General features: G+C 37.7%; 1 protein-coding gene across 7 annotated transcripts in view; it reads left to right on the forward strand.

The window, feature by feature from the left end:
- Positions 1 to 16356, forward strand: part of usp34 (ubiquitin specific peptidase 34) — a 186246-nt gene that overhangs the window by 158257 nt on the left and 11633 nt on the right. For all 7 annotated transcript variants that reach the window (XM_052011351.1, XM_052011354.1, XM_052011353.1 and 4 more), the window contains 8 exons: positions 1026 to 1183; positions 4599 to 4677; positions 9321 to 9447; positions 10063 to 10170; positions 11757 to 11861; positions 11977 to 12101; positions 13041 to 13164; positions 14875 to 14954. In XM_052011351.1, the coding sequence (XP_051867311.1) occupies positions 1026 to 1183; positions 4599 to 4677; positions 9321 to 9447; positions 10063 to 10170; positions 11757 to 11861; positions 11977 to 12101; positions 13041 to 13164; positions 14875 to 14954 (906 nt within the window). The remainder of the gene's footprint in view (positions 1 to 1025; positions 1184 to 4598; positions 4678 to 9320; positions 9448 to 10062; positions 10171 to 11756; positions 11862 to 11976; positions 12102 to 13040; positions 13165 to 14874; positions 14955 to 16356) is intronic.

The following is a 16356-nucleotide window of genomic DNA, read 5'->3' on the forward strand; positions in this document are numbered from 1 at the left end:
ACATGATTCTCTTAAAAATATCCTTATCCTCTTCAGTAGCGCTTCAAACCTTGGCCCGCAGTGGCAGGCCCTCCAACAAAATGTCTTTTGACCTATCATTAACGTATCTAAGCAGATATTTTTCAATTTGTAAGCAAGTTTCTAAGCTCTTCACAGCTGTAGTTCCAGCCTTATTTTTCTCATACGGTTTGCAAATAGATAAAACTTTTTAAAGCAGTCTCCTCCCTGAGTATGAATCAATTTCTTAATGTTATATTCCTTGTGGAAAGTGTTTAAAAACTGTAATTTTTTTTGAATCATTTACATTTATGAATTAATATATTTCCCCTAAAATGTTTAAAATTGTCCTCCACTTTTTTTGAGTTAATCACATTGATTCTCACTGGTAAATTGGTAACCACAGACAGTGAGCCTGAGATGATGGTTTTGGTTCCTTTATTCTGAAACGTGCCAATTAACCAACTGTAGTTATCCTGTGGAAAAGTTAGCTTTAGCATGCAGATATGAACACATCCAGGGCATACAACTTTCATCAGACTTTATTGAATAGGTTCATGACTTTTGGAAAATGCATAACTGCTCGATCGTTGGCAGGCCTTTGCATATTCCACTGAAATTAATTTCTTTTTGTGATTATTTTAAGGTTATTGACTCTCAGATTCATTGGAGGCAGTCTCTCGCAGTCATACTTATTCATTCACAATCAAGTCACCCTTTACTTTTCTCAAGTGTACCAAGTCTACTTCAAAAAATTAGGTTCATTAAGGGATTTTGCTGGAGAGCAGCATTCACTTAAAAGTTAATAGGTTTCTGCGGTAAAGATAAACTGATGAATATAAAAGCTTCAGTAAATAGTTATATCTCAGGCTGGTGTCTTACTGTGGGAAAAACCACCAAAAATACTCAAATAGGAATCAGTAATTTCATGAAATGTTAAAGCAAATTTGTTGAGCTGAATTATAAATAATTTTCATTGTTAAAATTGCCCCATTCCTGTACTGAATTATTCCTTATTTATTACACAGGCTGTCGAAGAACTATTCAATCTTATGCAGCTATTTGTAGCTCAGAGACCAGATATGAGAGAAGAGGAACTGGAAGACATTAAGCAATTCAAGAAAACTACCATTAGCTGCTATTTGCGATGTCTGGATGGGCGCTCATGCTGGACTACACTTATTAGGTAGTGAAAGCAAATAATATCAAGAAATATTTAAGTACATCTAGTATAATGGGGTTTGATATGAAAATATCTGATTTAATGAGAAATCCTAATGAGCATAATTTTGGCAGTTGATTGTGGTGAAACTGTGTAGAGTTGATGAGATCTGTGGCAATCATGGATTGAAAGTAAAATTGAAAATTTAACCAAAACCTAATGAAATACATTTCTTTTGTTTATTCTGGAAGATAAGCACTTTATCTCATATATCCTGGATATTTTAAAATTTGCTTTATGTAACCTTTTATGAACACTTTTTTCCAGTGGTTGGTATTTGAAATCCGTGCAGCTTCTCTACCAGTCCTCTCCAGGTTACGATAGGGTTCCATTCCTGAGAACTGCTCATAAACTGAACAGTTTGCAAGTCGGAAATACAGCAGCCTGACAATATACTTAAATAAAAGCATGTGCCAACCAAGGGCAATGTACAGTTAAACCAGGCCATTTAACTTAACCATTCAGATTTCTCTGCAAGCTGCAATGATATTGTAGCAAACCGAGTTCCCACTTTGCAGAAGGTGCCTGCAGTCCCACAGCAGCCAGCAAGTCATAAGACCATAAGATACAGGAACAGATATTAGGCCATTCAGCCCATTGAGTTTGCTCCGCCATTCAATCATGGTTGATTTTTTTCAACTTCATTGCCCTGCCTTCTCTTAACCCTTAACCTCCTTACCAGTCAAGAACCTATCAACCTCTGCCTTACAAACACCCAATGACTTGGCCTCCACAGCTGTCTGATCACAGATTTTCCACCCTCTGGCTGAAGAAATTCCTCCTCATCTAGTTTTAAAGGGACATCCCTTTATTCTGAGGCTGTGCCCTCGGATCCTGCACTCTCCTACTAATGGAAACATCCTCTCCACATCCACTCTATTCAGGCCTTTGAGTAGTCGGTAGGTTTCAATGAGATCCCCCCTCATCCTTCTGAGTGCCATAGAGTACAGGCTTATAGACATCAAACGCTCCTCATATGTTAAGCCTTTCATTCCTGGTATCATTCTTGTATTCATGCCGCCAGTCTCCCAAATGCTCATTCAAACATACGGGCTGTACGTAAATTGGGCATTCGTAACCTGGAGGACCTGTAATCCAGGGAGCTTGCAAATGAGATAACCAATTGTGAATCTAAAATCCTTTTACTGTCCTTTGTTATCATGATTGGCTTTAGGAACAAGAAGAGCTTAGACCAAAATTATGGGATCTTAGAAGGCCCAAGAAGTTCACCCATTGTACCATTTAATTAAAGTTGTTTAGCTCCACTTCTCAGTCCAAATACTTAGGATGAACTTGGTACAATCAAACATAAGTTTTCCTTTCAAATATTTTGTACCCCCCAACTCTCTCGCAATTAAGTCCAAGAAATGTTACCCTCCAAATTGGCTGGTAAATGGACAAGTTTATACATTTTATAAACCAGCACAATTAATGCTTTTTAGTAATGTATCATTACATCTTAATCTGATAAATGAATGTCACATTTATAAGATCCAAAATGATTAACATCTTTTTATATCCCCTTATCTATCTGTGCAATCACTTTAACTTACTGGGAATTCTGGCATGAAATTCAATTTGGCAAGGGCACAAAACTAATGACAGTAAATTGATTGCTTGTTTATCCTTGCTTATTTTAATTCCTCTCCACTGTACTTGAATATCTAAGAGGTCTCTGTTCTGCAATTTTCCCTGAATGAACAGTCTTTCTTTCTCTTCCCAAATCTTATAACACAGCATGTCCTTGTATTTAATTTTATCCACTGCCAGCTTGTCTGTTCCAACAACTTGTTTAAGACAACTCTCAATTTGCAAAACCCTTTACTAGAGCTGTACCTGTTTGCCCTAACTTTGCTTCTGAAGAGTAAGTCATCTGTATATGCTACTACAATTCCTCTAGTGAGAAAATTTACTTGTATGGGTACAAGTTTCCTGATGTATTTTAACACTTCAAGTTTATTGTCATCAGCATATATATCCTGGGTATAAAATGCCATGAAAGTTAGCTTTTTGCAGCAGCAACACAGTGCATTACAGACGTGACAAACGTAAGTTAACATAGACTTAAATTACCATAAATTATAAACAACTTGCTTGACAAAATAAGCTAAAATAAACATAACAACAATATTAGTGCAAGTTGAAAGGGAAAAACGAAATATAGTCCAAAATAGTGTTAGGGTTTTTCAGGTAAGTTCAAGAACCTGGCAGTGGGGACGAAGCTGTCGTTGAACCTTGAGGTGTGGGTCTTTAGGCTTCTGTACCTCCTGCCTGATGGCAGCATTGAGAAGAGAGCATAGCCTTTATGATGGGGCTCCTTCATGATGGCTGTCACCTTCCTGTGATACTGCCTCTTGTAGATGTCCTCAATGGTGGGGAGAACTATACCCACGATGAAACTGGTTGAGTCCACTCCTGAAAATGCCATGGTCTTGAAATGATAACAAACCTGAAAATGTATCGCATGGCTAGAGGGGTGTGAAGGCATGCATCAGGGTCCTCAAGCAGCACTATTCCATAACTGGTGGAGGGGGTGTTGTAGGTTGGGATAGATTGCCAGGCTAAGGTTTAAGGAAGGGAGGAGGAGTTCAAAGTAACAGTCATGGGGGCCAGAGAATATTAGTGGTCGAGGGAATTTACGGGATTGGTGGGTATAAAAGGTTATCATTAACAAAACGTAAAGACCTATATCCAGCTAGAAGAAATGTCAGACTCCTTGGCAGCAGTCAAGGTAAAGGAACCCTTTAAGTGATTTTGCAAGCTGATTTAGGCCATAATTTAGTGGCCTGAGCGGAACAATACATTTTAGCATCAGTGACATAAGAACAAAAATTATTCCCATTTTAACATGAATGCCCATCAGTGGCCCCCATTGTATGTGTGTTCTGAGCTTGGACGACTCAAATCTAACTTCTGGAAGTGCATTGCAGTAGAGATCTTAAAGATTCCATTGGGCAGTGCATAATAAATTTCTGCCATGCAGTACAAGTTCCAAACCCATATACAATGTATTGATCACATTTTCATTAACAAATCAAAATAATATGTTTATGAACTAAAAAAAAGCCTTTAATCAATCCATGTTCTTTGTAATAAATTTGTGTCATTTTAAATGACTAGTTTTAAAAATTATGGATTGAAAGAGATCATTAGTCATGTATGTAATAGTGAAGGGAATAGGATAATGGTTATGTTACCTAAATCTGTTAGGTTTTACTGGTGATTCATATTGCAACAAATTGGGATGCTGACAGAAAATTAAACAATCAGTGATAACGTCCATGTGTATAAATGGCATGAACCATGAGTGGATTCTGACATTCCATCAAAATACCTTATTTTGTTAATGCGCCTTATTTTTATCATTTTATTATTACAGTGCCTTCAGAATACTCCTGGAGACAGATGAAGATAGGTTGCTAGTTGTTTTCAATCGGGGTCTGATTCTGATGACTGAGGTACATTAAATTGGTTCTCTTTTATTCATTGCTGTGTACTCTCATGTTCAGCATTTGGTAGATTGGTTTATTATTGTCACGTGTACTGAGGTACAGTGAAAGACTTGTCTTGCATACAGTTCATACGAATCAGTTTATTCCAAGAGTGAATTGAGGTAGTATAGAGTAAAACAATAACAGAATACAGAATAAAATGTTACAGTTACAGAGAAAATGCAGTGCAGGTAGACAATAAGGTGCAAGGTCATAACAAAGTAGATTGTGAGGTCAAGAGTCCATCTCATCATATAAGGGAACCGTTCAGTAGTCTTATGACAGCAGGATAGGAGCTGTCCTTGAGCCTAGTGGTTCGTGTTCTCAGGCTTTTGTATCTTTTGCCCGATGGGAGGTGGGATAAGAGAGAATGTCCAAGGTGGATGAGGTCTTTGATTATGCTGGCTGGTTTACCAAGGCATTGAGAAATGTATACAGAGTACATGGAGGGGAGGCTAGTTTCCAAGATGTTCTGAGCTGTGTCCACAACTCTCTGCAGTTTCTTGTGGTCACGTGCAGATCAATTGCCTTACCAAACTGTGATGCAACGGGATAGGATGCTTTCTATGGTGTAGCAATAAAAATTGGTGAGGGTTAAAGGGGACATGCCACATTTCTTTATCCTCCTGAGGAAGTAGAGGCGCTGGTGAGCTTTCTTGGCCGTGGGCATCTACATGCTTGGATCAGGACAGGCTATTGGTGATGTTCACTCCGTGAGCTTTCTTGGCCATGGCATCTGTGTGGTTGGACCAGGACAGGCTATTGGTGATGTTCACTCCTATGAACTTGAAACTCTCAACCCTCACAACCTCAACAACTTCGATGAAAACAGGAGCATGTGTATGGCTCCTCTTACTGAAGTCGATGACCAGTTCTTTTGTTTTGCTGACATTAAGGGGAAGATTGTTGTCATGACACCACGTCACTAAACTCTCTATCTCCTTCCTGTACTCCAACTCGTTGTTATTTGAGATACGACCCACTACGGGGGTATCATCTGCAAACTTGTAGATAGAGCTAGAGCAGAATCTGGCCATGCAGTCATGACTGTATAGGGAGTAGAGTACGGGGCTGAGGATGCAGCCCTGTGGGACACTAGTGTTGGGAATAATCATGGCAGAACTGCTGCTGCCTATCCTCACTGATTGTGATCTGATGGTCAGGAAGCCAAGCATCCAGTTGCAAAGGGAGGTGTTGAGTCCCAGGTCTAGGAGTTTGGAGATGAGTTTGCTTGGAGTTATAGTATTGAAGGTGGAGCTGTAGTCAATAAACAATAGTCTAATATAGGTGCCTTTACTGTGCAAATGCTCCAGAGATGAGTGTAGGGCCAGGGAGACAGCATCTGCCATAGACTTGTTTTGGCAGTAGGTGAATTGCACTGGGTCAAGTTTATCTGGGAGGCTGGAGTTAATGCGTGCCATGACCAGCCTCTTGAAGCACTTCATGAAAGTGGATGTCAGAGGCATTGGGCAGTAGTCATTAAGGCATATTACCTTGTTTTTCTTAGGTACTGTGGTGATAGTGGTCTTAAAGCAGGTGTGAACCTCAGATGGAAGCAGGGAGAGGCTTAAAATTTTCCTTGGGCTTTTCATCTCTCTGATCTTTAATGGATATGTCGAATCACCTTCCAATAGACTGTAGCCCCTCACATCAAAAACCAATAGATAGATGCAACAAAATAGTTCATTCAGTCTTTACAAAACAAATTTCTCTTTGACATTTCAAAACAGAAATACCTTTTTGTGCTTATTTCACATTTTCTCCATGAATTGCAGTTTCTCAATGTATCTCAATTATTCTCAATTGTAACACTTTATTCTGCATTCTGTTCTCCCTTGTACTACACTGTTGTAATGAAATGATTTGTATGGATGGCATGCAAAACAAAGTTTTTCACTGTACCTCGGTACATGTGACAATAATAAACCGATTTACCAATTTATTGAGGAAAATAAATACCATCATGCTGTTAATGTAACCTTGGAGTTCAACTCTGATAAATTTAAGCATATATAAATTTGAAGTGATGATAAAATGTACTCACATTGGAGTTAATATAAGGCAGAGGTTTCAAAATATGCCAGATATTAGAATAAGACAAATTTTAGAATAAGAACAAAGTTTCCTGCTCATCACCATTTTGCTTCTCGGTATCTCCTCTGCTGCTACTTGTATTATAATACAATGTGTATTCAATCCCCAGTCTCTTCCTTATCATTGCAGACACATTTGAAATGCTTTCAGTTTTAACAGAGTCTTCAGTTACATATATTCAATTAAGAATGACCTATTCAGATGGACCCCTATTCAAGCCCAAAAATACTAGGGTCTTCCTGAATTTTTTCCTGGTATATCTATAGAATTTTTCAACCTGACTAACTTAACTAATTTATCAAGACCAGCAAAAACGAATGGCATGTCATCTATTGAAAACAAAACTGTTTAATTTGCCTTTGTCTTCCATGCATCCCAATTATGAATTGCAATTATTTGTATTAAGTATTCCCTTGGGAGTTCCATCACTGTCCGCTTCTGTAAGAGGCCTTGCATTCCTTAAGGATTTAGTGTGCCTTTATGCCAAGAACCATGTGCACATATTTATAGTTTAGACAAATTTTGACCCACGCGATTCCGTTTGCTGTCATTGTTCTTGGACAAGGGTTTATCCAGCAGAGATCAATTATGTCCGCAGGGAAAGGCAACAAAAATGTCAGGATAGTGAAAATTTGTTTTGGGTCAATGACGTTTAAAAAAAACAGGGAAAAGTTAGAGATAAAACCAGTTTTCAGGTGCAGGGAAAGGGAGGAGGGAACATAAAGGAAGGTAGAGTTATAGAATCATACAGCACAGAAACAAGCCCTTTGGCCCACCATATCTATGCCACCTCTTGTAGCTGTCCACACTAATCTCATTTACCCTCATTCGATGCGTAGCCTTCTATGCCTTGGCTATTTAAGTACTTGTCTAGATGCTTCTTGCATGTTCTGAGAGTATTTGGCTCCACCACCTTGTCCGGCAGCTCATTCCAGATCTGTGTGGAGAAAAAATCCTCCTCATATCCCCTCTAAACATTCTACCTCTCATCTTAATGCTATGCACTCTTGATTTTGATACCCTTACCCATGGGAAAAAGATTCTGACAATCTACCCTCTCTATGCCTTGTAATTTTAAAAACCTGCATCAGTTCACCCTTCAACCTCTGGGGAAAACAAACCCAGTCTATCCAGCACTCATCATAAATATAAAGCTCCAATCCAGGCAACATCTTTGTGGACCTCTTTTGCACCCTTTCCAGCGTAATCACATCTTTCCTATAATGGAGTGACCAGAACTGCATCCCTTACTCCTGGTGTGGCCTAAGCAATGTTTCGTAAAGTTGTAACATGACATGCCAAGCCTTTTATTCCAAGACATGGCTGAGCATCCCCTATGCCTTCTTCACCACCTTATCTGCCTGTACTGTCACTTGGAGAGATCTCTGGACTTGTGCCCTAAGGTCCATCTGTTCATCAATACTCCCCAGGGCCCTAACATTTACAGGATACAGATCCTCCCCAGGTTATGTTCGCCTGACTTATGGACATCCCATACATACGAGCATTTGGGAGATTGGCGGGATGGATTTGTTGGCTGCTACAGGGCTGCGGGCATCTCCTGCTGGGTGGGAATGGGGCATTTCCACATGCCATCTCTCCCACCCTGTGCTGCAACAATTTGAGGAGTGGGTTGAGCCAAGGAGCTGGGTGCGCTGAGCAGACTCAGTCACTCACTCACTGAGTCAGGGAGGCCAGCTGGTGGCTGCTCTTCCCGTGCCTGCTCGGTCTCCCATGACAGGTGTTTCTGTGATCTTCTCCCACACACTGTTTTCAACTTACAAACAGTTCAGGTTGAGAGCAGTTCTCAGGAGTGGAACTGTTGTAACCTGCGGACTGCCTGTATTCCCTATCCTTGTTTTTGCCCTCCCAAAATGCATCACCTTGCACTTGTCAGGATTAAATTTCATTTGCCAATGGCCCGCCAAATTTTTTAGCTGATCTATATCATGCTATAACCTTAGACAGTCTTCCTTGCTATCTACAACACCAAATTTCATATCATCTTTAAAGATACGTTAACGACTTGGATGTGAATGTAGGTGTTAAGTATATCACAAACATCAAAAGTCTCAGCAGCGATCCTTGTACAGTTCTATGATGTGGTGAAAGGGCTAATGGTGTTGAGTGGTAAAAAGATTAGTGCGAAAGAAAAGGTCAATCTAGGAGAAAGCATAAGTGAGAGGAAATGACCAGAATGAAACCACTTTAAATTCTGAAAATGTAAAATACTAAAACTAGAAATGTTGATATCAGAAATTGTTGAACTTGTTGCATCTGGGCAACTTTGTGTTCACTTGGAACATCAGATGTTGTTCTCAAACTTATATTGAGCTTTGATGGAAGAGTATTGGAGTGGGATGGAGAATTCTTAAAGTGACAGGGAACCCAAGCTACCCAAGCACCACCAGTTTTTCTACAATTTTACTACAATTTTATCTGTCTTTTTATTGGAATAAATTGGCTTCAAATCTTTTGATAACAAGAAAATCTATAACCCTAAATTTTGTTTTCAGTCTTTTAATACTTTGCACATGATGTACCACGAGGCTACAGCTTGCCATGTAACTGGAGACTTAGTGGAACTTCTCTCTATTTTCCTATCTGTTTTGAAATCAACTCGACCATATCTGCAGCGAAAAGGTTTGTTCAATTCTGTTATGTTATGTGAAGGATAGATCTTCTCTGGAAGGCTTCAACATGGGTCTCAGTGGGATGAACAGTAGATCAGCTAATGCAGAGTTTGGTTTTATTGTTTATTTTGGATTAGTTGACTTTTTCAGTTGGCTGTTGGATCATTTTTAATATTCATTTATGTTTTATGAGAAGATTGGTTGGGTGAAATTGCAGGGAATCAGATTTAAAATTGATCCTTCAGCCATGTTCAAGAATGAAGCATGTAGGCTTTCTGATTACAAATGTTTCTGCAATTGTGTTAAATTTTTACATTTATGATGTTTTTGGCTTAGATAAGAAGCATCAAGTGACACAATGATTAAATATTGTTTCCTGCTTGGTCACACCTTTAAAGTAGACCTATACATACATAAATATGTAACCATGTGTATTTATTACTTTGAGATGTATTTACTATTTCAAGTTACATTTGGTGGTAGAATTTATTTACTATAGGATGCTTAGTGTTACCTTCTTAAATTGTTTATTGTTTTCAATAAATGCACAGTATTAAAATTTTATTTGCAGTTAAGTTGAAGCATTTTCAGTTTCAGATTCATTGTTTTCACCTTGCATTTACAGATGTTAAGCAAGCCTTGATCCAGTGGCAGGAAAGAATCGAATTTGCTCACAAGCTTCTCACATTATTGAATTCCTATAGCCCTCCAGAACTTCGAAATGCCTGTATAGGTAATAGGACCTTTTAGGTTGTACTTTGGCTGCAACTAAATAAGTCAGCACTTGAATCTTTGATTCATCTGGATGGGCTATCTGATTGGCAGAGTAGTTCTTGGAAATACAGTAGTTCTGTGATGTGGTATTTGAATTCAGCACAAATTAACTGGTTAAAAATTTCTTCTTCCTAATGATTAAAACAATCCTGCATAGGAAATAGTTTTGCCAATTTCAATCTAATTTTTGCTGCACATGATAAATCTGGCATTTGTAACAACTTAGCATCTTCCATTCAGGTACTTGTGTTTGGTTGGTAAGGGAAGTGGTGGGTAAAGATTGAAGCATGGTGCTTTATCCATCATTTCAGAAGAATGTGCTGCTTACTTAGGGAAAAAAAGTTTCAAAAAAATAGTTTCAGTTCAGAGAAAAAATAACTTTGATGTCTTAAAAGGGAAGAATTCCAAAGCCTGGCGTTAAAACATGATATGAACTCGTGAATGTGGTCTAGAGCTGTACTATTGCTACCTTACAGTAGGTTGACTCGTCCATTTTTGTCTCAGATGTGTTCAATTTTGATTTTCCAATTGTCCTCATGAGCAAGGAAAAAAGAAAGTCTGAAATGTGTGATTTGGGTGTAGTATTGGTATTCTGGCGATACAAGTGTTAACCAGGGAACTATACACAATCCCATTCCTGAAGTCCTTCACTTGCAAGGTAATTAGCGAATCTGCCCAATGGTCCAACTGCCAACATGTTGCAGCACAGGGAGGTGAGTCCATCTGAGTTGTTCTCTCTCAAATCCTGGCGAAAGATCTCAGTAGAACCAGTGTGGATTGGCAAATTCTCTTAGCATTTGGATATATTGTTATGTCGGGCATGATCAATTTTTGAGAAGGAATAGGACAAAATATCAATTTAGATTTTTTTGTGTGGTAGTTAGTTTTTGAAATTTCCATTGTATTTAATGGCGAGCCTCAGTAACTTGATAGTTGCTCTCTCCATTTTCCAAAGGATTTCCCAACATGTTCATACTGATGGCAAACCAGATATAAGGTAATTAGGGCTAGGGATTGATTGAGAATGCCAAAGCTATTTTTGCTTGAGATATGTGGACCATGAGAAAAGGGTACACAATTTACATTGTAACCTACCACTTGATGTAAAAAAAATACCATTTAAAAACAAAAGATATTTTCACCTGTAGCAGTGAAAGAGGTTCGGAGCATGCTGACTCTTTTTTCAGTTAGCTTGCACTAAAGGACTACCTTGTGTCATAAATTTATGATTTCCAGAAATATTAATAAGAATGTTGTTTTTGCTAGTCACCTCTTGCCATCAGATATCAACATAATTGTGATGTGTGCCTCTGTGAAATTAAAGCCAGGGACTTTATACAGTTTTGTACAGGGATTTTCTATCTGTATTTTGACACACTTTATGGCTGCAATACTCTGCACTGTCAAATCAGCTCATTCAGTAAATGATCATTGGAATTTAAGAAACAAGACAGCTTAATGGTCAACCCCAAGGACTTTTTTAAAAAATCATGTATAAAATGCTCCACTCCTGTTAAGTTAAACAAAATTGTCATTGCTTTCTAGATGTTTTAAAAGAACTTGTTCTTCTGAGTCCTCATGATTTCCTTCACACTTTGGTACCATTCCTTCAGCACAATCATTGTACTTACCACCATAGTAATATACCAAGTAAGTGCAATCTTTAAGCAATTAATCAGCAAGTCAGAAAATAATGAATTTCTTTTTTTGTCTTTGATTTCCTTTGAAAATTGCACTTCACTTTTTTTTAAAATTTGTTTTACAGTGTCTTTAGGCCCCTATTTTCCCTGTCGTGAGAACATAAAGTTAATGGGCGGAAAGAATAATATCCGCCCTCCTCGTCCAGAACTCAATATGTGCCTCTTGCCCACAATGGTGGAAACTAGCAAGGTATGTTGAGACTCCATGGAAGTGTTCTAAGTAGGACAGAGCTTACGTGTGTGTGTACTTTTTTTTAAAAGACAAATTTGAGGAATAAACATTTTTAAGTAATGTTTTTGTTGCTCAAGTTCATGGCCACCTGCTTTTCAAATTCCTGACTGTCAGCCAGGTGAGCATATAGGGCAATGATATTACATTATTACTGGCTCAAACAGTCATGGGGAAAAGGTCCACCTGAAACATCTGCATATGCATCTTTACACTTGCTAATTAAAGAAAAAGATAGCTTGAGCTTATGTAATGGTGTCTCTTCCCTCTAATACTTTTTTGCATTTATATTATCACGTGCTTAACAGGGGTTCTTGTGTGACAATTTTGTTCAGAACCACCAAATGATCTCCCTTACTTTAGTATAATTTAACCATAAATGTGCTTTCTGGATTTATTCTTGCATTTAAACCTGGCAGTTTTGTTTTCAATCCACAAAACCCTTTGTGCTTGATCTCCGATCTGGCAGCTCAGCAAAGGATCAATAATGTGGCTCTTGTGCAAAGTTGGTATTACCTGTTACCTGTAGTATTAGTTTCTATTCAACTTAAAAGAAAGTGGTGCTTGACGTACTATCCAAAATTCTAACTGCGAACATTCTGTCTTTTGTTCATTAATTTTTGCTTGTAAATGCATTTAGTATAATGCACGTTTCCAATGGAGCACTGTTAACTATTGATTGTTTTTCCACCTCACAAACGTTGCCCAAATAGGAAATACTCCCAAAATGTTATTTTATTCCCACTCCACTGTGGTTTCAAGGATTCAAGCATAAAAATATATTGATACTTAGTTTTGAGACTGTATGTTAAATTTCTATCATGAAACTGGTGAAAGCAAATGGTGAAAATTTTGTGAAGACCTTCTTGTTTCTTCTAATTACTCTATTTTGTTTTTCAGGGAAAAGATGATGTTTATGACCGTGTGCTAGTGGATTACTTCCTTTCATACCATCAGTTCATCCATCTCCTGTGTCGAGTAGCAGTGAACTGTGAAAAATTTACAGAAACCTTGGTGAAATTAAGTATGGACTAACCTAATCTTTCTTTTTAAAATGACGAATTATTTGTATTTTGTGTATTTGTATTTTAATGTATTTATTTATTTTTAAATTTAAATTTATTTTTTTTACTTCTGAAAATAAAAATTATTAATTTGAAGAGTTTTAAAATATCTCTGACTGTCAGAGACATTTAAGAATAGTTCAAAAGCCTTTGAAATTGGTTCAAAGGACATCAGAGCAGTCCAGAGATGCAGCTTCAGGATCCAGCACCTAAGATCTAGTCAAAACTTGTGGCAGGCTGTGCTGCATGGCTCTTGGATATTGTGGGTCAACTCCAAATTTGGAACAGTTTTGTGTAGCAGGGCAGGCGAGATTGTATAGGGGGTGAAATCTGGGACTGACTGATCACTTTGAACATGCTTCTGTGATGCAGGCATGTTTTGTTTTGTAAACATTAAACTTGAAGCTCAGTGGCATAATTTCAAATCCTATTATGTTTATGTGCAATTACATAATCACTGTACAAGCACAGTTGCTTCAAAGATTTGATAATAGCTTGAATATATACAGTCCCTTCAACTTAGAAAAGACATTACTGGGATGAAAACATAATGTAGTTTCTAATGAAAAAGAAATTAGGAGAAAGGAACAAAAAGGTAGGCCTTCAGGATGATAAATGAATAAGAGGTGCAGATACAGAACTTAAGGAAGGCATTTAAAAGAGCAATGTAGGAAAGATGATTAAATAAATAATATTGGATAAGAATGATAAAAGTGCATGATATGCAGAATCCTATCTAGAGCTCATGTTACCTTAGGGAAAGGAAATTCAGTCTTTTGAAAGATACATGATTTGGTTTATTAACTTAACTTGATAAAAGTTTATCTACTGCTGCTTCTCCTCCTCTTCATTTTTCTGTAGTTCTATACAGTTGGCTTATCGATCATGGGGAAGAATACTTGAAAAAGCTTCCAGAGATCAGGGATGAAGTTGTGGGAGTCTTGTTTAGGGATATTCTGAGGCATTGTACCCTTGGCATAGGAAGCAGACCAACAAAAGCTCACTGATGCAATCCTGCATGTGCTTATGTGCTGGTTAGGAATTGTTAAGACTACTGAGTATTTTTCTGCTGAGGGTCAGATGGACTTGGGTGGGATGTTAACTGTGCCTTTGCTCCTTGGAGTTTCTGTATGAAAGACAATTATGACCCCTGGGGTGCTCAGTTGATGAAAATATAGTGTGATAAATGTGTGATAGACACTTCAATTAATAAGGGAATAAATAAACTTGGAGGCTTAATGAATGAGGAAGAAGAAACTTTGATAAATAATGTTTTATCTTTATTGTCCGTAACTCCCTTATGGTCATAAAGTTTCAATCTGAGATCATATTTTTAATTACTGAAATTGTAAGAGTTAGAAGTTTTAATTCATTAATTTTATTTGAATCCATTTAAAGTTCAGTTTCATTACTTGTTCTGTGGTTTAGTATATGTTACTACTATAGCTTTTAACTGTTTCTGCATAAATTATCAAACTTTATGGAATCAAAATAAGGAATTACAGACCACTCATTTGCAAACCATTCCATTTGAAAATTCACTTCAACTTGTAAATATTGAAGTTTGCAAAAATGAATGGGGCTGCATTGTGCATAATTTAATAATAGTTCAAGTTCTTATTATTTTTTGCTCCTTCACTGATTGTGCAGTTTATTTTGTTGTTATACAGGTGTCCTGATAGCATATGAAGGTTTACCTCTACATTTAGCATTATTCCCTAAACTCTGGACAGAGATTTGCCAATCTCAGGTATTTGATTACTGTAACTTTTTTCTAAATTGTGGGTGCGCTTTATATTTATTTTTGAGAAGAAATGAACTGTTTGTGATGGTTACTTGATAATATTTATTTATTAGTCGCATGTGCATCGAAAATAGTGAAATGCGTCTTTTTGCATTAAAAACCAACACAGTCTGAGAATGTGCTGGGGCAAGCCCACAAGTGTTGCATGCTTCCAACACCGACATAGCATGCCCACAACTTCCTAACCTGTACCTCTTTTGGAATGTGGGAGGAAACCGGAGCACCCAGAGGAAACCCATGCAGTCGCAGGGAGAACGTACAAACTCCTTACAGACAGCGGCAGAATTGAACCCAGGTCGCTGGTGCTGTAATAGCGTTACGCGAACCACTTTATTTAAAGAAAAAACAAAAAGACTGAAAAGTCCTTTTTAATTTTGAGGGTCTGACAATATTAACAATTTGTTGGCATCACTGATTTTAGTTTCTTTTTTGTTTATCCAGTTAGGTCATTATCATGTAACTTATTATTAGTGGATTGTAACTAAAAATTAAAAAGCTGCAGATGATGGAAATCTGAAATAAAAACAGACAATGTTGGAAATGTTCAGCAGGTCTGACAAAAGGGTCTTGAACCTAAAAAGTTAACTGAATTTCTCTTTTCACAGATGCTACCTGACCCATTTAGTGTTTCCAGCATTTTCTTTTTTTATTTTTAATTCGTAGATGGTAGATCTTTTCACGTCCAATAGGTTGGTGTTAAAATTACCAAGTATTTGATAATGGAGAAGAATGTATTTGGAGAGGATGAAAAAAAAATGCCACCTTCATTCTGAAACTGTACAATCCCCATTGAAATCCATGGCATTTCAGGTGTGAGAGACGATTTTCCACATGACATGGCTGTGAAAATTTGCAACTTAATTAGTGACTTGGATGAGGGGATCAAGCATGATACATCTCAGTTTGCAGTTGATACAGTCAGGCTGTGAGGAGAACAAAGGCTTCAAGGAGATATACAGGTTAAATGAAAGGGAAAGGATATGACAAATGGAATATATTGTGGAAAAATGCAAGGTCATCCTCTTCGGGAAGAAAAAGTAGAAACTTTTTAAATGGTGAGAGTTTAGTAGGTGTTAGTGAACAGAGTGACCTGGGTATTCTTGTTCAGTGATTTGTGTACATTAACGTGCATGTTCAGCAAGCAATTAGGAAGGCAAACAGTAGTTTGGCCTTATATTAACAAAGATTTGAATACAAGAGTAGAGACATTTGGCTCCAATTATTTGGGACTTTGGTGAGGTAACATCTGGAATATTTCAGAGGTCTGGTCTCCCTACCTAAGGAAGGATGTACTTGCAGAAAAGGATCACTAAATTGATTCTGGAGATGGGGGTGACACTGTATGAAG

This window comes from Pristis pectinata, chromosome 3 (genome assembly GCF_009764475.1).
Source record: "Pristis pectinata isolate sPriPec2 chromosome 3, sPriPec2.1.pri, whole genome shotgun sequence".
NCBI lineage: Eukaryota > Metazoa > Chordata > Chondrichthyes > Rhinopristiformes > Pristidae > Pristis > Pristis pectinata.